The following is a 26,379-nucleotide window of genomic DNA, read 5'->3' as shown; positions in this document are numbered from 1 at the left end:
CCTATTACCTATTAGAGAATTAGGACAGTGATTTTCCTTTATCACTTTTACTAAATTTCACCTGTCTCTGTTTACACTGTAAATAAAAGTGGTCCCTAAATCATTTTTGTTTTAAATGCTGTGCAAGTAACCTTACAATGTTTAAGAGGAAATCCTTGACTGTAGTGGAAAAAGTGGAAGTGCTTAATAGTGTAGATCGAAGCATTAAAAAAAAAGGAAATCACTTTAAAATTTAGTATCCCTGCAAGTAGTGTGTCAACCATTCTGAAAAACAGGGTTCGATTCTCAAACTGTTTGAGGAAACGGAACCCAGTCTGAAGCGTGTGAAATTATACCTGTATGAAGATGCAGATGAAGCCTTTTTAATTGGATGAAGTTGATTTGAGACAAAAACATGCTGATATCAGGGCCATTAATAAAAGAAAAGGCGGTGAAGGTAAAGAAAGCCCACACAAGAAGCACGCAAAAGTTCGATGAAAGTACTTTGCCGTAACTGCATTTGTATTGTTGCTCACTCAGTAAACATACAGTGGGTGTTATTGGTCAGGAGTAGAAATTGAATCCCATGGGAGATTGAAACCCTCCTGAAGCGGAGGGGGTAACCTGAACTTTTTTCTTTAGAATCACTGGTGGACTAGTGGATAAATTGTTTATTAAGAAAAAAAAAAAAGGCAAAGGTAAAGGAAGCCCACACGAGAAGCACGGCAAACTTCAAAAAGGTTTACTGGTGAAACTACATTATGAACATATTTTACGACTCCAGAACTTCCAATATGACTCTGTTCGTAATTCAATTAGTGATTCTAAAGAAAAAGTCAGGTTACCCCCCCCCCCTCCACTTCAGGAGGGTTTCAAGCTCCTGTGGGATTCAACTTCCACTCCAGACCGATAACACCCACCATCTGTTTACCGAGTGAGCAACAATACAAGCTGTTACGGCAAAGGACTTTTGCCAGTAAATTTCATCAAACTTTTCCATGCTTCTTGTGTGGGCTTTCTTTACCTTAACCGAAAAAGTTATGGAGGACGTATCTTTTCTGGGGCATAAAACATTCCAAGCCAGTTCTGGTTGGCTGGATAAACTGAAAAAGTACCATGGCTTACTTTAAAAAGTTATTTCTGGTGAAAGAGGAGTTGTAATCAAAAAAGACTGTACCCACAGGAAAGAAACAGGTTTGAAAAAAAGTATGGAGGACTACGAGCCAAAGACATATTCAACAAGACACTGACTTTTAAAAGGTGATAAATGTTTAGGTGGTAAAAATAAATAAGGAGAGAATAAGTCTTGATTGGTGCAAATATGGCTGGTAATGAAAAGCTGAGGCTTTTGGTAATAGGCAAAAATAAATTTAAAATAAGCAAACAAGCCCGATGTTTCAAAGGAGTAAAGTCGTTAAAATTGGACTACAACTACAACAAACAATCTTGGATGACAAGTGAAATTTTTGAACAGTGGATTTTAAATTTCGATAGACATGATGAAAGAAAACACAAAAATCACATTGATTTTCGACAACTGCTCTGCCCATCTTCACTCGGTAATTCTGAAACTTACAAGTGTGCAGCTTGTTTTCTTTCCTCCGAATGCCTCATCTAAACTGCAGCCAATGGACCAAGGCATTATCAATAATTTGAAAATGCACTCCCAAAAGCACATACTGAAAAAAATTATACTGGGAATAGAAACCAAACAATCTATAGATTCTGTTATAAATTTGCAGATGTGCATATCAGAGTTCCAGAAAGTGTGGAATCAAGATGTGATGGAATCAATGATTAAGAATTGTTTCACAAAAGCAGGTTTTGTTAAAATGCCAATTAATGGCAATCAGAGCTGGTCCCAAAATTTGTGGGTCCTAGGTTCTGTGCAAAGCATATATGGAGTGTTTTTTGTAATAGTGATTTTAATTTTTCAATTTTTGCAGAAACTATGAAATAAATAATTTTGTATTATACTGAACAAAAATTTTAAATATGAATAATATTTAATACATTAATCAACAATATTGTTTTGACCATTTGAGTGTGGGACCCTGTTCGACAGAACCAGGGTACTGATGGCAATGAGAGTGATGAACTACTACAAGACTGCTTCTACAGGGATGGCATACACTTAAACAGAAAGGGTGCAAGAATATTTGCAGATGCTATCAAGGCAGTGTTAGGTGGGTCGGAAAACTGCTAGATTGGGGGATACACGGACTAATCGATTAACAGTAGCCACTGGCAGAGGTGAAATTGAGCAGCAACCTGGAAAAAAAGATGCAGGTGATTTCAGAAACTGCTGGGAGTTATTGCAGTACAAGTAAACACATAGGTTGTGTTAGGGTACCTAAGAATAGGAACAGGTGCATGTATACTTGCGTGTACACCAATGCTAGGAGTTTGGTAAATAAATTTGATGAATTTGAGGTGTTGGTCAAAACATCAAATGCAGATATTGTTGGGATATCAGAGATGTGGTGTCACACAGATATGAGGAATGCAGAACTGAAAATTGGGGAGTACAATGTGTACAGGTAGGTTAGACAGGATAGGAAGGGAGGAGGGGGTTATGCTATTAGGTAAGAAACACAAAATCCAAGGAGGTACAGCCAGTGGACATCGCTGGACAGTGCAGTGTGGAGTCAGTTTGGTGTGACATAAGTACTGGAAAATCAAAATTGAGAGTAGGAGTGTGTTATAAGCCTAATGACTCTGATGAGTATAAAAAAAAAAAAAAAAAACTATACAGGGAAATAGAGTGGGCCAGTAAATCAGAGAGTCTTATAATGGGGGATTTTAATTTCCCGGTAATTGACTGGAATTTGTGGGTTGGTCACTCACACACTAGTAAGGCTTTTGTGGATTTATTGGATGATTGTTATCTATATCAGCAGGTTCAGGAGGCAACTAGAGGGAGTGATACTCTTGATCTGATTTATCAGTAGTTATTCTTCATGCATTAAGAATTTACGGATAAATGAACCACTAGGTGGCAGTGATCACAGTGTGTTCAAGTGGGATTTACTCAAAGAGGTATCTACCATTAGGGGCAAAGGGAAGGGTTTTTGCTTTCGTAAAAGCGACTACGGAGGTCTGAAACAGTATTTAAATTCTATACGGTGGGACCAACTGATGATGTTACCAACAGCAAATTCAAAATTGGAAGCATTCAAAGAATTAATCTTGGAAGTTACTAGGCTCTACATACCAACTAAGAAATATTGTTCAAGGTTTAGGCCTAAACGGATGTCAGATGACCTAATGAAACATGTGGCAGGGAAGAAAATTGCATGGGATACATATAAATTAATGGGTGACATGGAAGCCTATGACAGATATAAGCTGGTCTGTAACCAAGTCACAAAGGAGGCAGGCAAAGGCAGATTATGAGAAATCTTTGGCAAAGGATGCAAAGAAAAACAGCAAAGAGTTCTTTACCTATGTAAACTCTAGAAGGAAGGGGATGAATCAGATTGGTCCACTGGATATCGATGGTTCAACTGTTCATGATCCTGCTCAGGTGGCTAACAAACTAACTGAGTATTTTACATCTACATTCACACATAAGGAGATATTCAGGGAGGGGCATGCCTCCCTGAATATCTCCTTTCTGTAGATGATTTTGTAATAACTGAGGAAAGTGGAGGAGAAATTGTTGAAGATAAACATAAGAAAGACACCTGGGGTGGATGGGATCTATCCAGTTATATTAAAGGAGGCAGCAAAGGAAGTAAGCAAAACTTTAGCCATAATTATGAGAGCTTTCTTAGACTCAGGGGAGGTACCCATGGACTGGAGATGTGCAAATATGACCCCAATTCACAAAGGAGGATCAAAGGGCGACACAAATAATTATAGACCTGTTAGTTTAACTTCTGTTCCAGGGAAATTAATGGAGGCATTGGTTAGAGAAGCACTGCAGGATCATCTAGACAAGACTTCAGTTATAGCTTGGACACAGCATGGTTTTGTTAAGGGAAGGTCTTGCTTGACCAATTTGATTGGATACTATGATGTGGTCACAAAGCAACTGGATGCAGAGAATAACTTTGATATCATATATTTGGATCTTAGAAAGGCTTTTGATACTGTTGCACATGGAAGACTGCTCCAATGTGGCAGGCGCAGTATAACTTTAGCCGTTTTTGCACCAATAAAATCAAAATCAAACCCAATGTGGCATTGGAGGCAAATTGCTGCTATAGATAAAGGGATGGTTGAGTGGGAGAAGACAGAGAGTGGTAATCAATGGACACTGCGCTTCATGGACTAATGTTATTAGCAGAGTCCCTAAGGGTTCAGTGTTGGGTCCATTGTTGTTTTCTGTACAGCAGGCCCTTGTTATAACATGGTTTAGTTTCCGCTGATTAGCTATAATGCTTTTGCTTTTAGTATAACCCGTATCTGACTATAACTCTTTACAAATCACTATAATGCTCTTTTACAGATTGCATTTTTGGCATATTTAATGAAATTTTTTCATTTGATGGAGTCAACAGCTTGAAAATGAATAGCAAAACAGCATTAAAACGTTTCCCACACTCAGTGAAATTTTCTCGCACGCTAATTTAATTGCAGTACAGTGACTTGTTACATAGTTTTGAGATCAACATTTTAAAAAATGATCAAGATTTGGGGTTTTTTTTTTTTTTTTAAGGAGCATTAGCAACAAAGGCTATATAGCTCTGGGGATATGCGGTGGTCATTCCCTGACCTTTCCGCATCCTCTGTATTTGGTGGTCACTGGCTTGAACTCTGATCTAGAACCCCGGTCAAGAAGCGTGTGCTACGAACTGCTGCTCTTGCCCACCTGGCTACGGAGGTGCCTAAATGATCAAGGATATTGCTTGTAATATTTGCTTTATATGCATTTATCCGAAGTCTAGTCATCACTCAGTACAGTATTAGACATCATGCATAACGAACAGTTTACTCGAACATTGTATCATAATTAATGCAACCAATGCAGTTACATTTTCGAAGAGTCAATAATAGCGGGTAAGAATGAAAAAGCAACAACGTCTGAACATAGTAGGAAGACCAAAAATGGAAGAAAGAGACTAAATTTGAAAATTAAATTAGACGTTTTGGAGCGAATCGATTCCGGTCAACAACAAACGGATGACTGGCAAGTTTGACTGTAAGAAAAATTATAAAAAATAAAAAATTAATTTTAGCAGCGTGAAAAACAGCTGTTCCACTGCACGCAACTAGGGCTGGGCCATCTATTAGGATTGAATTGGAGAGACTTTAACTAATTTTATTGAAGATAATATCCAATGCAGAATTCAGTTAAGTTAAATATAAAAAAAAAAAAGAGAGAGAGAGAGAGATTAATCTATATGAGATGATCTGAAGAAATCTCACCTAAAAAAAAAAAAAATGTGGAACCATTTAAAACTAGAAAGGGCTGGTTGAATAGATTTAAAATCCAGGGAGATGTCGCAAGTGCAGATCAAGAGCCGAAACGTTCAAAAAAGAACTTGTTAAAATTATTGAAGAGGGGAATTATGTGTTATACTTCTCAACAAGTTTTTAACATAGATGAAGCAGGACTTTTTTGTAAACGAATGCCTAAAAGAAGTTTCATATTGAAAGAAGAAAAAAATATTCCAGGTTTCAAAGCGGCGAAGGATCAGTTGACTTTATTGTTGGGTGGTAACGCTGCTGGGGATTTAAAATTAAAACCCCTTTGAGTTTATCAGGAAGAGGGCAAAAGTACAACCCAAAATCGACACATTTTTCATGATTAAATTCATGATTTTAATTGGAATTTTAAGTTTAATTTTGATACGTAAGTAGTTACCACATAATTATATATGTACGTAATGCAGAATATTTTACAATATTTAAAATAACTAAATGCACAAGGCATAATACATTAAGAGTTTAATATCTATATAATATCGGTGTGTAGATACACCATAGACAACTCTTAAGAAACTACAAAGTAGTTGTTGTAGGCATCATTTGCTCTTTCTCATATTGTGCTCTGCCTTCACGACGAGTTGCCATGATATTGTCATATACACCTTTTGGCATCTCTCATATTGTGTGATTACGTTACAACTGGGTCGTCATGTCTGCAATACCAGGGTACCTGCCCACCCACTGATGATAGGCCAATGGCCTTGAAACATGTCTGGGTGATGGTGGTACTCACTGAGAATAAGTAACAATAGTCTTCTCTATTAGTGAAGCGTTACTTATTCGAGGTAGTGCAATATCATGGCAACTCGTCGTGAAGGCAGAGCATAATGAGAAAGAGCAAATGATGCCTACAACAACAACTACTTTGTAGTTTCTTAAGAGTTGTCTATGGTGTATCTACACACCGATATTATATAGAATATTTTACATATACAAATATTTGAATATTAAATATTTTGACCGACATTTGTGCATCTTTTCACTACTGTTTATTATTTATTACGAAATATCCTATGGCACCGACCACAACTCACAAATACATATGTTACCTTATGGGAATGTGGTGCTCGCTTAGTGCGGATTCACTTAGTGCTCTGTTTTTCCGGAACAAATTATCAGCATTAAGCCACCTGTATTTATAAATGATATTGATGATGGCATATCAGGCTTAATGCTCAAGTTTGCAGACGATACAAAGGTTGGCAGAGTTGTTAATGACACTAATGACAGTACACTGCTGCAATGAGACCTAGAAAAGTTGAGCAGATGGGCTGAGAGGTGGAAAATGAAGTTTAACATTGACAAATGTAAAGCACTACATATGGGAAGCAGTAACCCCAGAGTAACATATCAACTCTGTGGCACTACACTGACAGCAGTAGAGAATGAAAAGGACCTGGGGTAATTGTGCAGGCAGATATGAGGTTTTCTGAGCAGTGCAGATGGTCTGCAAGAGTAGCTCATCGTGTCTTGTCAATGATATACAGGACTTTTTTTTAGCAAGGACAAGGTAATTATCCCCTTGTATAAGGCAATGGTCAGGCCACACTTTGAGTATGTATTTGAGTATTTATTTGAGTATGTATACACTTTGAGTTTTTGTATACAGGTCTGGAGGCCTCATTTTAAGAAGGATGTAGAGCTGTTGGAATGAGTACAGAGAAGGACAACAAGATTAGTGAATGGAACAAAGTGTTGCTCTTATGAAGAAAGGCTTAAGTTTTGCAGATTAAAGTGTCTGGAGACTAGGCACCTGCAGGATGATCTCATTGAGGTATACAAAGCCTTGAATGGTTTGAGCATGCTCAATGCTGATGGGATTCTTCCTCTTGCTCAGAATAATCACCTGAGAGAGCATAAATTCAAATTGAGGAAAGACAGTTGTAGGATAGATGTGTGGAAGTTTGCCTTTAGCCAGCAGGTAGTTGACTGGTGGAACAGACTTCCATCTTTTGTTGTGGAAGTTGATAGCCTAAATAAATTTAAGGCTGAGCTGGACAGGTATTTGAAACGAACGGAGGGGTGAAATCGGAGCATTTTTTTTTTTTTTGGTTGATGCTGCATAAGCTTGCTTTTTTGCATCGTATGCCTCTACTAATGTTAAAGACATTGAGCAATGTTAGGAAGAACTTCAAAGCGAGAGGTTTGATTGTGGAGAAATTGTTCTTGATGAATTTTTAGTTGATAATGATGTCATAGCAACTGAATATCCGAGTGACACCAACATTTCGGAGAGTATTCAAAGAAATAGTGACAATATCAATGATGAGTTGGATGAAAATGAGGGCAACGAAGGCAAGATTAAACCTTCCAAATATGAAACATTGGCAGTATTTGAAACTCTGCGTCAAGGAATTCAATGTGAAGAAAATGTGCCAGAAAATATTTGAGTGTTTAAACAAATATGTACAAAAAAAAAAATAAATAATAAAAAATAAAATAAAAAATAACCAAATATTTTACGAAATAATTCTTAAAAATAATTTCTTAATATGTATGTATTAATAAATTAATTGCTTTAAAATGTTAGAAAATTTATTCGTTACCACTTATTTCTGATTTATTTTCCATCTTTTACTATATTTTTGAATGTTGAATTAGAGTGTTTTTCATTGTTGAAAAGGTCATATTTCTTTATAAAAAAATTTCTGTTAAAGAAATTTTTTCAAACGAATGATCGATTTTGTTATATAGAGGTCCGATGGTATATATACCGTTGATTCTGGTTATTTGGGACACATCGGGACTAGTGCATTTTGGCCCGATTATGCGAAGTTTCACATAAATAGTTAAAAATACAATGGACCCCCGCTTTACGATTGATTTTCTGTACAATCAAATCACATTTTGATGGACTCACCATAGTAAAGTACCGTTCACTATACGATATGCAGTAAGCAATGGTAATTGTGATCATGTTTGTGAATTGAATTTTAATTCTATTAAACAGCAATTCTTAATTAGCAAAAATAGGAGGAATATTATCCACAGGCTATAAAAGTAAAGTATATCAAGCAAAAATTTACACTTTATTACCTTACCAATTAAAAAAATTAAATGATACTTGAAAATCGGAAGAATGTTTTCCACAGGTTAGCAAAATAAAAATAAATTTACGCTTACGTGCATAGCTTAAATACATAATGTAATATGTACATATTAACTAGTTGATATTTCTGTTCACTAACATTTGTGGGTGGGGTTAAAATTAAAACAGTAAAAAAGATAAGCAATCAATAACAAAGACCATGACGGCACACCCACAAATCGCAAGTAACATGATACTTGAAAGTGAGAATGGAGTAACAAGTTACGAAGCTTAAGGTATAGTGAAATTATGAAGAAGATTCTGAAAATTTGTTTTTTATATGACTGAAGATTTCATGGAAGGCAAAACACATTTCACCATAACGTTGGAAAAGCCACAGAATTCCAGCTATCGGTATTATTGCAAATTCAATAAGGTCGAGTTGACTATCCGTTTATAATAGATAGCACTAACAGAAAAGCCCAATAAACAGAGAACTGCTAATTGTTTTTATTGTTTTATGGTTGTGACATCCAGAAATCTGACCAAACCACATGGCATGGTTGGAGACAATCGTAGTGTAATCTCAAGTGCTACAGTCTCCTGCCCCGATTAAACGGCATGTTGTCCCAATTAAGCAAAGTAAACCCTGGCTATTTTCTCGATTGGGTTCTGTTTTTTAAGATTTGTCCCAAATAAACGTTTGCCCCGATTAAACGGTTGCCCAAATAACCGGAATCCACTGTATATATATATTTGGAGTTTGTTTGTTACTTACTTGTTCTCTTGACATCTGGGCAAATTTAAGATTGCATGCTTTGTCAATGCTTTTAAAATCCATGATGATCTTCCTGGAACAAAGTGTCCAGGTATCAAGAAGAAAGTTATTTCTTACTGTGTTCTTGACATTAATGAAGGCAAGATCAGATATCTCTCAACACTGCACTGAAGGAATCTTTATAAATTATGGCAGGCCATAAGGAAAGTTTGCATATATTTTAACCAAGGCTAGTTGAATTGCATTTGCTCAACTACTATTGTTGTTCGTATTAAGTTTAATAACACAAGAGCTATGAGGCCAAATTGTGTCAGTTCATAGTTTGTTTCCTATATGTTATAACAATTAAATATGGCAATTTCCAAGAAAATGGGAAAGATCTGAGCTTCAGATCATTCAATCTGCTGAATGACCGAAATGTGCTATAGATGGATAAGTATGGATAAAGGATCCATACTTATCTATTGATATGGATTGAGGATGGATAAGTATGGATGTGGATAAAGATGGATAAGTATCAAGGACAGTCTACAAGAAAGTGACAGACCATAAGCTGGGTATGACAGAATGTGCTCTGGGGTGGATCTTCTCCCAATAATAAATATAGTTGTTTAAGATAAGTATGCCCAATCCTCAGTCTTGCCAATACCACTTCTCATCTGTTTCGTCTGAATCCGTAAAGCCACAACTCTGGATCTTGTTTTATCTGATAAGGTTTGTTGTTGGTATTGGCAAGACAGGAAGAGATATTCTTTGTTTACCGAAGAGATAAGGTTTGTTGTTGGTATAGGATGACAGGAAGAGATATTCTCCCTTATGGCAAAGACTGCACTGACAGAGTCAGTGTAGATTAGGGCAGATGAAATGGAATGTTCAACAATCTGGTCAAATGCTAGCTTTATGGCATAAAGCTCAGCAGTTTCATACTGCATGTGGCTGGTAATGAAGCTGTAGATGTAAATGAAGGGAAGATTGCTGCAAGACGTGCTGCACTGTCGGTTTTCAATCTGTCAGTATATATATTGCACAGACATTACAGTTGAGATTAGAATGGGCTGCCTGCAACTGTCTGATATTGGAAGAAGAAGATAAAACATCCTTCTCCCATTGGAGAAAGTGGTCATCATGAGGCATGAAAATTTAACCAGGGTGGTACATGAAGAGTTGTCCTGAGAAATGTCACTGAGATCAACAATTTCCATTATAAATAGGACATTTTAGAGAGATAAATAGCTTAGTAATACTTGGAACAAATTACAAAAAAAAAAAAAAGAAAAGAAACCAATGTATTATTGGGTTCACATTATGATATTTTCACGATACCTCCATTTATTGCTACGGGACGCAAAATACGTTTCCATGATTTTTTTTTAAGTTTGCACCGGCCAGCAAAAACTTATGTAAAGTCGAATTTCCGTAAGTCGGGGAGTTCCTGTGTTAGTTTTGCACTGATTACCTTCTGATTACAGGCAACTCCCCGCATAACATGGTACTTCTACAACACTGTTTCGCTCTAACACAACTGATTAATTGTGACAATCTCACACAACACATTACTTATATAACATGGTTAGAGAATCTGGACAAACCTTGCATAACAGGGTATTTTTGAGCTTTGGTGCAGGGAAAACCCTGCTATTATGTTGGATGTAATTTTTCAACATTTTCACTCTTTTTGAATTCCCACTGTTGATTTGCTAGTCAAAAAAAATTAAGAAATCCCTGTATTTATTTTGTTGGGAAATCTCCGTGTTATGTTCTGTGTTATTGAACTTGTGGAAAAATTTTAGATTTCAAAGTTTTATTACTATTGGATAGCACGCCAGGCCATACAAAAGATTTAAGTCATCCAAACATTGAAGTTATATTTCTACCACCACATTTGTACTAGGTTAATACAATATAATTAAAGAGGCCTGTGTGCTCTGGATTCATTATTACTATTGTGGATTATTACATACACACAGCGAAATAGAGACAGAATAAATAATGACAAGTTTTATATTAATTGGGAAACATACATATATTAAATTAGATACATACAAAAGCTTTCGGTTAGTTTGTTAACCTTCATCAGTCAAACTGACAATTAAGAGTGTGGAACTGCCAGTCATGTATATGAACTGCGTGATGTGATGGTTAATTGTTGGATGTTGAAGCCTGTGGCTGTGATGCATGTGAATGTTGCCAATGTTTGTCTTTCATGAAAATGGTTGCTTCAATGATAGGGTGGACACGACATCCACTGCTCCTGTTGACCGAGATATTAGAGCATGTGATGTTCAATGACTCCGACCAGGTGCATCGCCGATTGTAGATAGTGGCGGGACCTATCTACAATCACGACATCGTGGTGTGGGTCAATGTCGTGGTGGGCTGACCAAACGTGTTCGGCAATGGCCGAGTGTTCTACGTCCGCTAAGCGGAAACAGAACACTCGGCAATTTCTTTCATGTTCCGAAAGACGTTTCCTGAGCCGTCTCCCAGTTTCCCTAATGCAGCAGCTAGTGCAGTCACGGCAAGAGATGCGGTAAACTAGACCACTTTGTAGTAAGGTGAGAACCGGTGTTTCTCTTTAGAGATCAGGGATCATAACTTTCTGCCTAGGAGTTGTACACATTTTATGCCATGTGATTTTAGGACTCTAGAAACCTGTTGTGATAGGTTTCGGTAGTATGGGATAAAAGCGCTCGCAGTTGAGTAATTACCTTGGATGTTCTTGTTGGTCGCTACGTGGTCATGTGTCTGTAGGTCACACCTGTCAAGGATATTGGTGGGATAGTCACGTCTCGCAAGATCCACCTTAACCTTAGCAATCTCGGTGCACCTCTCATCTACAGAACTAGAGTGGGTCCAGGTATGGGTTAGCAAGGTTTGTGCAGTGGCAAGAAGATGGCTATGCGCGTGTGCTGACAGGAAGTTGGTAAATTGGCCAGCACACATTGGTTTATGATAGACAGTTGTCAAGCGCGTGCCCTCGCATCGGACAAGGGTGTCTAAGTATAGTATGGGTATTGTCCGATTCTAGCTCGATGGTGAATTTTATGAAAGGCGACAGAGAATTGAGGTGGTCTAAGAATTGGTCACCCGAATTTCTGGGGATAACCACAAACAGCGACACCAAAAGGTAATGGGATCTGGTACATTTGTAAATGCACGACCCTCTAATTCTTCCATTGCGATATTTGCTGTGACTGAACTAACTGGGGAACCCATGGCTGTGCTGTGCACCTGTTGGTAAATGGAGTCATTGAACATAATTGCACCACCTGTTAAGCACAGTCTGAGGGTGGTGGAGATATCGTCTGGTGTTAGTTCGGTCCTGCTGTCAAGGGTTTGGTCATTATCCAAGAATCCCTTTGCACATGTGATGGCAAGTTCCACTGGGATGGAGGTGAAAAGTGACACTACATCAAATGCTGCCATGATTTCATTTTCTGAGATGGATAAGGTTCGGATCCGTTCTATAAATTCACTACTGTTGGAGACGGTGTTGGTGGTCTTGCCTACTAGGGAAGAAAGGAGCCCAGAGACAAACTTCGCTAATTCATAACTCGGCGAGCCACAACAGGAGACAATGGGTCTTAACGGTATACCTTCTTTGCGAACCTTCGGTAGTCCGTAGAATTGTGGAATCTGGCAGCCGGAAGCAATTACGTGTGGATTCTGTTTAAACCAACTGCTGATGAGGATGTTTACTTTCGACTCCCATTGTTCCAAGGCTTTGATGGGAGGAACGGTTAAGGGTTGGTAAACAGAAGTGTCCTGTAAGAGCAGCAGGGCTTTCATCTCGTAATCTGTGGGATTCATCGCACAGATTACGAGATTGGTGGAAATGGCACCATAGATAAACCAAATCAATTCAGAGGATGATAGCGCATATGAAAATTCTAAACTTACAACTTTTACACTAAAAAGCATATGAGAGGGCATAAAGTTAGCCGAGCAATTAGAATCTTATTTTTTGAATGCAGATTCTTGAATGAAAGGAACCCAAAGTTCAAAAGGGAGCTTCAAAAATGCTTAGTTCCACATGATGAAATTCACAGAGTTATCAAGAAAAAGCAAACAAAACCAGATTACTGATTTTTCAGAAAGCAGAAGATACACGAAATCTAGAATGGTGTATTTTTGTTAGCTTCTGGAACGTAACCCCCCTCCCCTTTTTGTACTTTTTTCTTAGTCCCGTATAACACGGTTTAGCACAATGAGATTTTATAGGAACCTAACAACATGAGGGCAATATGAAGGTTACCTGTACCAAGTTACTGAACTAATTCCTCCTCAGACACTGCAAGCAGGTCCCGCTCTGTGATGATGCCTCTGGAAAGATGGGGCATCCAGTATCATTTCGATGAATTTAAGGTATTGTGGGGAGTAACAGATTTTGTGGGGAGACTAAGAGGTACAAGCTAAAGATTATAATGATTTATGCACCAACATCGAGCCATGATGATGAAGAGGTTGAAGAAATGTACACCGAAATTGAGAGTCTTCTAGATGAGCAGAAAACCCACTACACTATTATTATGGAGGACTTCAATGCTAAGGTTGGAAAAAGGCAAAACAGCGCAGAAAGAATAACTATAGGAAATTTTGGAATTGGTGAAAGAAATAAGAGGTGAAAGACTTGTGGAATTTGCAGAATCTCAAGGACTGTCAGTAATGAACACTTTTTTCAAGAAACGGGTGAACAGAAAGTGGACATGGAATAGCCCAAATGGATTAACAACTAATGAAATCGACTTCATTCTCACTAACAGAAGATATATTGTGAATGATGTTACAGTCCTGAATAAGGTAAATGTTGGAAATGATCACAGAATGGTAAGATGTACACTTGATACAGATGTAGAAAAGGAAAGGAAAAAACTGACTCGAGTAAATAATACAAGGGTCTTTGAGATAACAGAGGAGGAGAAAAAGCAGTATGTACTGGAACTTAAGAACAAGTTTCAGCTTCTGCAGACTGCTCAGGACCAAGATATCGACGAGGAATATTACAACTTTCTGAACGTGATAAAGCCCAAGAAACCTATAGGGAAAAAGAAATCCAAAGAAGAAAAAATTATTCAAGAAACACTTGTCATGATGAACCGAAGACGACAAATGAAGAGCAAGAAAAACACTGACAGGGAGAAAATTGAGTATACTGAGTTATGCAAAGCCATTAGAAAGAGACTCAGAGAGGACATAAGAAGATTTAACACAAGAAAAGTAGAACAAGCATTAAGGGAAAACAAAGGATTTAAATCAGCAGCCATGAGCAGTAATACAGAAAGACAAATGATACTGAAACTGAAGAATAGTGATGGTGTACTTATAAACAGCAGAGAAGGCATAATTCAAATAGCAGAAGACTACTATAGAGAATTATACAAGGAGCAAGGGAATGATGCCAGCAGTGGGAAAGATGGAGTGCAAATTAGTAACACATACGACATACCCGATATTCTTCCTGATGAGGTAGGACATGCATTGAAGAAAATGAAGAATCAGAAAGCCCCCGGGGGAAGATGAAGTTACTGTAGAGTTGCTAAAATTGGGAGGAAGAGACATAACACAAAAACTGGCAAAGGCTCTTCACAAAGTGCATTAGAAAAGGTGTGACGCCTAAGCAATGGAATAATGCAATCATAGTTTTGCTGCATAAGAAAGGAGATAAATCAGAAATTGGAAATTATAGACCAATTAGCTTGTTATCCCACATCTACAAGTTGTTCACAAGGGTCATTACTAACAGATTAGAAAGAATACTTGATGAGAATCAACCGAAAGCGCAAGCTGGCTTTAGGACAGGATTCTTAACTATGAATCACCTTCACGTAATATCACAGCTAATGGAGAAAGCAAATGAATATAAAACACCATTATGCATGGCATTTGTGGATTATGAAAGGCATTTGACTCCATACAGCATAAGGCAATGTTTCGGGCACTGGAAAGACAAGGCATAGAACCCCATATATTATGATTTTGAAGAAAATCATATGAGAGTGCTACCTCCTTTATTAGACTAGACAAAGACAGTAGGAAATTTAAAATCGAGAAAGGAGTTCGACAAGGAGACATAATATCTCTGAAGCTGTTTACTGCTGCCCTTGAGGAAGCTTTCAGAAGATTAGACTGGTCGCAGAAAGGAGTCAATGTGAACGGAGAGTACCTAAACCATTTACGATTTGCAGATGACATTGTGGTCATAAGCCACGATCCCAAAGAATTAGAGGAAAATATGAATCAGTTATGCACAGTTAGTAAGGATTTTGGACTAAAGATGAATATGGCTAAAACAAAAGTAATGAAGAACAAGTATGCCACAAAAAGGGAAATAATGATTGAAGGAGCAGTAATTGAAAAGGTGGAGTCATATACTTATCTGGGACAAGTTATTAGCTGTAATAATGATAAATGGCTAGAAGTCAAGAGAAGAATAAATTTTGGATGGATAGCATTCAGGAAATATAGTCACATACTGAAGAGCAATATCCCAGTTTGTCTGAAACGTAAAATAATGAACCAATGTATACTCCCCACCATGACTTATGGAAGTGAAACTTGGGCACTCACCAAAAGAATGGAAGAGAAGTTGAGAACTACACAATGAAGAATGGAACGAATTATATTGGAAATCAAACTGTTAGGTAAGAAGAGAAACACGTGGATTAGGCAGCAAACTCAAGTAAAGGACATTCTTATCAAAACTAAAGAACTAAAATGGTCTTGGGCAGGACACATAGCTTGAAGACATGATGACAGATGGACTAAGAAAATAACGGAATGGTATCCAAGAGGAGCTAGAAGAAAACCTGGAAGACAAAGGCGGAGATAGATAGATGAAATTCATGAGTTTTTGGGTTGTTGTTGTTGTTGTTATTTGGTTTTTAGGAGCATTAGTAACTAAGGCCATGTTGCTCCATGATATGCAGTGGTCATTCCATGACCTTTCCGCATCCTCCATATTTGGTGGTGACGGGATCGAACCCCGGTGTAATCAAGAAGTGTGTGCCACGCACTGCTGCTCCTTCCCACCTGGCTACGGAGGCGCCGAGTTTTTGGGTAGTAAATGGGTTGGCTAGTGCTCAAAACAGAAGGAACTGGAAAGTTGCTGGCGAGGCCTTCATCCTGCAGTGGATTGAAAATAGCTGATGATGATGATAAACAGATACTGGCAGCCCACCAAATGTCAACAGCCACTCAATGTTTTGAGATGGCTGTTTCAACTTGGTGATCCAGCAACAGATTCCAAATATTTTCAGGTCATATGCACTGATAACTTGCTCACAGGCTGGGTGGACAGAGGATATATCATCAGAAAATTAGGTATGTTAGGACATTTTTGTGCTTCTCTTCAAAGCCTTTTAGAATGGTTAATAATTTTCACTTGATACTTCTGTACTTGAGCTTGATGGCTCTAAAGGTGGAAGATTATTTAAGTCTATGGTTGCTCCTTTTAGTCCTGGGAAAGGGCCTTTCTTCTCCCAGGTTACCAGCCCCACTATGTGGAGGCAGAAGCAGTACCAACAAGTAACTCGCCTAGAAGTATGCTCCATTCTAGAGGTAGTGAAATATCATCTAAAGCAGCGATTCCCAACCTTTTTTTGACTTGTGAACCCCTTCTTCACACACCACCTTTTCTTCATGCCAAAATTCCATATAATATATGGAATTTTGACATGGAAGAATTATATTATATTTCTTCCATGAACCATTTTCCCCTTTCTACAGGTCACAACCAGGATAATCAAATTCGTCCTTGCCTTTGTTTAATTATTACATTTACAAAAAATTTATTTGTCATCTTCTCAATCTAAGTATCTTCCTTTCCTTCCCTACCTTTCTCATTGAAAATACACCGCAAAGCTTTAAACTGCAATTCTTTATGATTTGTTCTAGTTAAGGGCACTCCTTTATGTGAGCATCATAGAATTGAAATTATATCTATTACTCATTAAGCTACTTATTTTCCACTATCTCAAGTCTATTCTTATCCTACAATTTGTCCTAATCGTTCTGCCCTTTTCATTTCAAAAGCTTGTTTCCAAAATTTCCCACGTAAATCTAAACAGATTTACATACGAAAAAATTATGTAAGTAAATCTAAGCAGATTTACATACATAATTTTTAGTGAACCCCCGTAACAGTTTTACGAACCCCCAGGAGTTCGCAAACCACCAATTGGGAACCGCTGATCTAAAGGAAAGAAATACAGCTGCTTCACACCATATGAGTATTACAATTGGCACCATATGTGTATATTCTATATTCATCTGAATTCTCTGAAGTAAGAGCAGCATGTAGTGGTTGAAAGTTATGGAGTGCATACATTCTTACCCTATTTTGTTAAGAAGTGATTACAGTGAGGAGCAATGGCCTCCCACGGTGAATGTTATCCAAATGAGATTCCAGTTGTGGAACCTTGGTTCTTTAAACTAAAGTTCTACAGGGCAGGGTTACTAGACTTGGCTTCATAAAAAGAAAATCACTGAAGGTCACTGTCCTCCCTACACTGGGTGGAAAAGGCCAGGGTTCGAATCCCATTGATGATGTGAGGAACTTTTATGGGCTTTTTTTTCACTCCGTGGCTGAGTTAGTCGGCTTCAGGTGCATATAGCAAGCTTCCCCCCCAGGAAAAAACTGGGGGGTTTCATCCAACAAAGCAGGCAAATCGACCATAGAACATACAATTCACAGACACAATACTCATGGGTAGTTGAAAGTTACTTTCAAGGTGACCCTAATATAATAGTTTAGTTTTAGTTTAGGTATTGAGATACTTTAAAATGCTTTTCCTGGTTGAATAATATATGAGGGGACCCAAAGTCTAGTCAGAATAATATATGGGGGACCCATTGCATTCATTGTTTCAACTTGGTGATCCAACAACAGATTCCAAATATTTTCAGATCATAAGCAGTGATAACTTGCTCATAGGCTAGGTGAACAGAAGTGACCCATTGCAATCTGATTAGTGCTCTATACCAGGTGTGTCAAACTCATTTCTGTCGCGGGCCATTTTGTGTGATGGTATGATTTTCGCGGGCCGCATAAAACTTTCTTAAATATTATATACTGATTCAAGATTCAGTAGCATAATCAGGATAATTAAAACTTATATGTAATTAACATTTAAATTTTTATTCAGATCTACAGAATACAAGTAATTTAGAATTTAGTATGTATAGTGAATAAACGGGAGTAAAGTGGCTGTTGATGAACTAGTAACCAAAGGAGCGCAAGGCAGCCAAAGTAACACACCTCTATTAGTTACAATTTATTAGGAAACGTCTCGGAAATTGCTACAAAGACTGAAGATGGATTTTATAACAATAACTAATAGAGGTGTGTTACTTTGGCTGCCTTGCGCCCCTTTGGTTTTAGTATATATAATTGTTATATTATTATTTTTATTTAAAAATTAAATATTCAATATATTTATGAAAATAATTAATTTGTTTTCCTGGAAACCTGCCAGAATTTACCCCCTACTAGTTTTTCAGCATCAGGAGTCAACGACTGGGAACATACAATTTTCAGTATGCGATATTTGAAAGATGTTTATCTGTCAATCGCGATCTATATGCCGTTTTATTTAATTTCATACATGAAAATAATTGCTCGCATAAGTATGTACTCCCAAAGTAGCACATAATTTGCGCAGCAAACTTCTGGGTATTTTTTAATTTCCGGGTATTTTTCACCTGAGTAAGAATATATTTTTGAAATTCCTAGTTCTCTACATTTGTCTTTCAAAAATGAATCATTTTGGAAATCAATTAATTCCAGTTGAATCAAAGTGGGAGCTTTTTCGATTTCAAATGAAAAAGGTCCAACAAAAAGAGAAAACATATCTTCCAACTCTTTAAAATCATTAAAACACTTATCGAATTCGTTTTTGATTTCCTCAATTTTGTCACAATATTGTGAGAAAGAGCAATTTTGATTTTGTGTTTTTAACTGCTCACAAGTAGGAAAATGGGTCAAAACGTCTTTTTTTAAATGATTTTTAAACGTTAGTTTTTGTACAAAACTTGCTATTATGTCGTACATGTTCGTCATTAACTTATTTTTACCTTGCAATGAAATGTTAAGATTATTGAGGTGGCTTGTAATATCAATTAAAAATGCCAAATCCTTAATCCACAAAGGAATTTTTTATAACTGATACATTTTCATTTTTCATTTCAAGAAAAACTGTTATTTCCTCCAAAAGCATATAAAATCTCTTTAAAACTTTGTGGCATGATAACCATTGAACTTCTGTATAATAAGGAAGATCGTCGAACTCAGATTCTAAATCTTTAAGAAGAGAAGTAAATTGCCAATGGTTGAATGCTCTCGCTCGAATAGAGTTGATTGTTTTTGTTACTGTTTTCAATATATCGTCCATTTTTAATATTTTTAAACACAGAACTTGTTGATGAATAAGGCAGTGGAAAGTCATGGTTTTCGGTTTATCTGGGTACTCAGCTTGTAATTTTCTAATCAATTTTGACAGAAATTCTCGATTTTTACCTGTCATTGATTTAGCACCGTCGGTTGTTACAGACACAAGTATGTCAAGTGGAAGCTTACACTTTTCTAAAATGCTCCACACAGCAGAAAAAATATCTTTGCCAGTCATAGTTCCAAGAAGGTGATCCTCATGTTATTATCACAACCACGAAAAAATACAGCAACTTGAGCAACACCTCATATATCCGTACTTTCATCAATCGCAATTGAAAAGAACAAGACTTCTGTAGATATATCCTGTAGTTGTGAACTGATGTTATCTGCCATTTCGCTAATTCTCTCTACCACTGTATTTCTTGATAATGAAATATCGCGAAATGATTGCACTTTTTCAAACAATTTTGAAATTTTGAACAATTTTGAATGTTTTGCTAACAAATAGCTTATTTCGTAACTTGCTCTTACTACTGATTCATTAGTTTTCATGAATTTTGTAAATACTTATTGTTGACTATGAAGTGTTTTCTTCATTGTTTTTAATTTTTCTTCTCTTATTTTTCCTTCGGAGCCTGAATATTGTTCCTTATGATTAGAGTTATAATGCCGCTTAATGTTGTATTCTTTAGCAACACTAATATTTTCCTTACAAATTAAGCATATAATTTTACTGTTCATTTCCATACAAAAATAGTTCAGCTCCCACTTTTCTTGGAATTTTCTTTCCTTGTTATCAATTTTTCTTTTCTTGACTGGTGTTGAAAGCGACATTTTCTATATAAATTTTTTAGTTGAAATTAAAATTATAAAAACGATTACTTAGGTATTTGGTAAATTATAGATAACAAACAATGCACACAACACAACAGATCCCGAAAAAGAAACTAGTATGAATGAAGTATCTTTTCGATAAAATTATAAAAAACGCTGCATTTGCAATATTAGTTTAAATGTAAAAGAAATTTAGATTAAGATTTCTCCATTTAAAAAATATTTTAAAAAATAAAATGTAACTCTTTTATTTTTAAAGAAATAAACTAAAAAGTTACAATGTTATTTAAAGATAATAATTTCAATTTTCATTCATTTGAAATTACTATTTATATTTTTAGTTCTTTCTAATCAAGGCTCCATCGATCCAGTCTTTTTTTTTTTTAATTATTATCAATTAAAATGATTATTTTTATATTTATTACAGAGGTTTTTTAATCCTTATATTCTAGAATTATAAATAGGTACTTTTTAATTGTTTACTTTAACATTTTATTTTTGGGCATCGCGGGCCACAAAATTTTTTTGTTGCGGGCCGCCAGTTTGACATCCAAGCTCTATACAAATGCATGAGCACATTTCCATCTAAATTCCATAATATAGTGAATACTGACTGAAGAATATTAAAGTTTCTGTAAACATGTGCTTCAGATATATGTTACATGTGGCTGAAAGTTAAATATAATATAATATTTAGCATTTAATACAAAAACTTGATGGTATATTTGCAACTAGTACAGATAGAAGTTGATTCAAGCAACCAACCACCTACTGGTTAAAAGCAAATTTCCAAACATCTATTCTGAAATTGCCCTTCCTCAATTTGAATTTATGCCCCCTTGGGTTCGTAATCTGAGCAAGAGGAAGAATCCAATCAGCATTGGGCCTGTCCAAACCATTCAAGGCATTATACACATCAATAAGGTCACCTTTCAGGTGCCTAGTCTCCAGATGCTGTAATTTGCAGAATTTAAGCCTTTCTTGGTAAGAGCAAACCTCACCTTTGTTCCCCTCACCAATCTTGTTGCCCTTCTCTGTACTTGTTCTAGCAACACTACATCCTTTTTCCTAAAATCAAACCTCCAGACCTGTATGTACTCAAGGCATGGCCTGACCATTGATGCATACAAAGGAATGATCACCTCATTCTTCCTACTAGCAAAATTCCTATCATTGACACCCAGGCCTTTTTTATTCTCTACCACCCTTAGTGTACTACCAGACAGTTAGTGCGTTTCTCTGAGGTAACTTCTATTCATATGCATATGCATATGTCAATGTTAAACTTCAGTTGCACTTCTCAGCCCATCTGCCCAACTTTTCTAGATCCTGTTGCAGTAGCATACTGTCATTAACAACCCTGCCAACCTTTGTATCATCTGCAAACTTTGACATTAAGCCTGATATACCTTCAGCAATATCATTGATAAATATAAAAAACAACAATGGGCCCAACACCGAACCTTGGGGAACTCCACTAACAACATTTGTCCACAAAGAGCAATGTCCATTAATTACCACTCTGTCTTCTCCCACTCAGACACCCTTTTATCCATTGTAACAACTTGCCCTTAATGCCTCTAATTTTACAGTAGTCTTCCATGTACGACAGTATCAAAAGCTTTCCTGAAACACAAGTATATTATATTAAAATTATTTTTTGCATCCAGTTCTCTTGTAACTAGAGAACAAATTGGTCAGACAAGACTTCTCCTTAACAAACCCATGCAGTGTCTGAGTTATTACTGCAGTTTTGCTAGATGATCCTGCAATGCTTCTCTAACCAGTAACTCCATTATTTTCCTCTGAACAGAAGTTAAACTAACAGGTCCGTAATTACTCGTGTCACCCTTTGATCCCCCTTTGTGAATTGGGGATACATTTGCACATCTCCAATATGTGGGGGGACTCCACTGAGTCCAAGGATGCCCTCATAATTATGGTTAAACATTTGCTTACTTCCTTTGCCGCCTCCTTTAATATATAACTAGATAGATCCCATCCACCTCAGTTATTACAAAATCATTAAGCTCCTTGTTTAGCTATCTGAGCAGAATCATCAACAGCCGAACCATCAATATCAAGTGGACCAACCTGATTCGTCCCCTTCTAGAGTTTATATAAGTAAAGAAGTCTTCACTGTTTTTCGTTGCATCCTTTGCTAAAGATTTTTCATAATCTGTCTTCACTTGCCTAACCTCCTTTGTGACTTGATTGCAGACAAGTTTATTTCTACCATAGGCTTTTGTGTCGCCTGATAATTTACATATATCCCATGCATTTTACATCTCTGCCACGTCGTGTTAGTTCATCTGACATCCATTTAGGTCTAAACCTTGAACAGTATTTTCTAAATGGTATGAAAAGCCTAGTAGCTTCCAAGATTAAATCCATGAATGCTTCCCATTTAGAATTTGCTGTTGGTAACATCATCAGTTGACCCCACCGCATGGAATTTAAAAACTGTCTGAGATCACTGTAGTCACCTTTATGAAAGCAAAATCCCTTCCCTTTACCCCTGATGGTAGTTACATCTAAGTAAATCCCATATCAGTATACTGTGATCACAGCCACCCAGTGGTTCCTTTATATGCAGATTCTTAATGCATGAATAATCACTGCTGATAATCAGATCTAGAGTATTACCCCCTCTGGTTGCATCTCAAACATACTGCTGTAGGAAATACAGTATTTTTTATATCTACTAGTCATTACTCGAAATAAATAAAAATAGGTAAATAAATTAAGAATTAAGTTTAGTTTTTAAGCTTTTTTTATACCTGCAACTGAAATATTTTTCATTTATTATTAAGGACTTATCACATGAAGAATAAAGCTGAAAACTGCAAACTAAGCCTTATATTTTGTTAAGAGTTTATTTACCATTTTAGCAGACCAAAGTTTCTTACAGGCCAAATAAATTAATAACGTGAAAAAACAGAAAACGTTGCTTAATATTACTCAATTCAAGTAACTGAAGCAAAAAAACAAAAAAAGTAATCAAACTTACCTCTGTCCAGTATAAATGCAGCATTACTCTGAGCTACTTCAAATCCCAGTTCTCCCAGAAAAGCATACTTTACAATTGCTTCATTCACTCGACCTTCTTTGTATTCAGTGTATGCTTGCATTAGTTTCTCACCCCATCGTCCTCTCTCAGCTACATTTTTGAACAGCTAAGATAAAAAGCGTTAAAAAATTTATAATCTTCCTTCAATAACACTATGTAAAATTATTGAAAAGAATCACAGAAATTCCTTTTATTGAATTTAAGAATTTAAATTAAGAAATAATTAATCAAAGAAATAATATGACAAAAGGATGATGCAACAGATGATACAAATATTTAATCCACAGAAATTAGCCCTGAATGGTAATTAACTCTACTATAAATGCTAAAAAATTATTAGACCTCAATACTCAATTCAAGAAGTTTGAAACAAAGAGAAATTACACACACACACACACACACACACACACACACACACACACACACACACACACACACACACACACACACACACACACACACACACTAAAGCCAAGGCTAGTTCTTTCATGATACTGTAGCACTAAAAATGATGCACTTTCCCTAAAAAAGTGCATCATTAAGGACCCCAACATTAAATGAACCTATTTTGTACATGAGAATTTAATATTAGTGCATATTCCATTTATTTATTTTTGGACAACAATAATCTGAATTCCTTTCTGCTGTATGAGCATAAAAAAAATCATTATCTATATAACTCACTCTTTCCACTGACAGAAGGTACTTATCCAGTTGCCCCTTAAACTTTACCAAACCATCAACCAACCACCCAGGAAGGCAGTTTATTCCAGCTTGCATTTAGTAAACAATATGCTGACCAAATGATTGGGCCTTCTGATTATTAGTTTTAACTCTAATCCAATCATTATAATGGGGGATTTTAATTTCCCAGATATTGACTGGAATTTGTGGGTTGGTCACTCACACACTAGCAAGGCTTTTGTGGATTTATTGGATGATTGTTTTCTACATCAGCATGTTCGGGAGGCAACTAGAGGGAGTAATACTCTTGATTTGATTATCAGTAGTGATTCTTCATGCGTTAAAAATCTGCAGATAAAGAAACCACGAGGTGGCAGTGATCACAGTGTGCTGAAGTGGGATTTACTCAAAGAGGTAACTACCATCAGGGGTAAAGGGAAGGGTTATTGCTTTCGTAAAGGCGACTACGATGGTCTGAGACAGTATTTAAATTCTATATAGTGGGACCAACTGAAGATGTTACCAACAGCAAATTCAAAATGGGAAGCATTCAAAGAACTTATCTTGGAAGCTACTAGGCTTTACATACCAACTAAGAAATATTGTTCAAGGTTTAGGTCTAAATGGATTTCAGATGAACTAATGAGACATATGGCAGAGAAGAAAAATGCATGGGATACATATAAATTAACACGTGACACAGAAGCCTAGATAGGTACAAGTTGATCTGTAACCAAGTTACAAAGGAGGTTAGGCAGGCAAAGGCAGATTACGAGAAATCTTTGGCAAGGAATGCAAAGAAAAACAGCAAAGAGTTCTTTACTTATGTAAACTCTAGAAGGAAAGGGGATGAATCAGATTGTTCCACTTGATATCGATGGGTCAACTGTTGATGACCCTGCTCAGATAGCTAACAAACTAAATGAATATTTTGCATTGACATTCACACATGAGGAGTTATTCAGCGAGGGGTATGCCAGAGGTTTATTCAACTCTGACAGTAAGCTAGATAATCTTGTAATAACTGAGAGTAAAGTGGAGGAGAAATTGTTGAAGATAAACACAAGAAAGGCACCTGGGATGGATGGGATCTATCCAGTTATATTAAAGGAGGCAGCAAAGAAAGTAAGCAAACCCTTAGCCATAATTATGAGAGCTTCCTTGGACTCAGGGGATGTACCCACAGACTGGAGATGTGCAAATGTGACCCCAATTCACAAAGGAGGATCAAAGGCCGACACAAGTAATTATAGACCTGTGAGTTTAACTTCTGTTCCAGGAAAATTAATGGAGGCACTGGTAAAGAAGCACTGCAGGATCATCTGGACAAGACTTCAGTTATAGCTTGGACACAGCATAGTTTTGTTAAGGGGAAGTCTTGCCTGACCAATTTGATTGGATACTATGATGCAGTCACAAAAGAACTGGATGCAGGGAATAACTTTGATATTATATATTTGGATCTTAGAAAGGCTTTTGATACTGTTGCACATGGAAGGCTGCTGCACAAATTGGAGCAATGTGGCATTGGAGGCAAATTGCTGCTATGGATAAAGGGGTGGTTGAGGGGGAGAAGACAGAGAGTGGTAATCAATGGACACTGCTCATTGCGGACTAATGTTATCAGTGGAGTCCCTCAGGGTTCAGTGTTGGGTCCATTATTGTTTTCTGTATTTATAAATGATATTGATGATGGTATATATCAAGCTTAATGTCCAAGTTTGCAGATGATACAAAGGTTGGCAGGGTTGTCAAAGACACTACTGACACTATGCTGCTGCAACAGGATCTGGAAAGGTTGAGCAGATGGGCTGAAAGGTGGCAAATGAAGTTTAACAATGACAAATGTAAAGTACTACATATGGGAAACAGTAACCCCAGAGCAACGTATCAACTCTGTGGTACTACACTGACAGTGTTAGAGAATGAAAAGGACCTGGGGGTAATTGTGCAGGCAGATATGAAGTTCTCTGAGCAGTGCAGACGGGCTGCAAGAGTAGCTCATGGTGTCTTGTCAATGATATACAGGAATTTTTCTCGCAGGGATAAGGAGGTGATTATTCCCTTGTATAAAGCAATGGTCAGGCCACACACCTAGAGTACTGTATACAGGCCTGGAGGTCTCATTTCAAGAAGGATGTAGAGCTGCTGGAACGAGTACAGAGAAGAGCAACAAGATTAGT

At 36.9% G+C, this 26,379-nt stretch overlaps 1 protein-coding gene across 4 annotated transcripts in view; it reads right to left on the bottom strand.

Moving 5' to 3' along the window:
• LOC150088403 (protein sel-1 homolog 1-like) overlaps nucleotides 1–26,379 on the bottom strand; it is a 378,494-nt gene that overhangs the window by 76,803 nt on the left and 275,312 nt on the right. For all 4 annotated transcript variants that reach the window (XM_090369493.1, XM_090369492.1, XM_090369494.1 and 1 more), the window contains exon 15: nucleotides 23,453–23,618. In XM_090369493.1, coding sequence (XP_090225619.1) covers nucleotides 23,453–23,618 — 166 coding nt within the window. The remainder of the gene's footprint in view (nucleotides 1–23,452; nucleotides 23,619–26,379) is intronic.

Source organism: Mastigoproctus giganteus, chromosome 3, assembly GCF_048544385.1.
Source record: "Mastigoproctus giganteus isolate SK-2022 chromosome 3, ASM4854438v1, whole genome shotgun sequence".
Lineage (NCBI taxonomy): Eukaryota > Metazoa > Arthropoda > Arachnida > Uropygi > Thelyphonidae > Mastigoproctus > Mastigoproctus giganteus.
The sequence above is the reverse complement of the archived record's forward strand: the minus strand, read 5'-3'. Positions and strand labels throughout refer to the sequence as shown.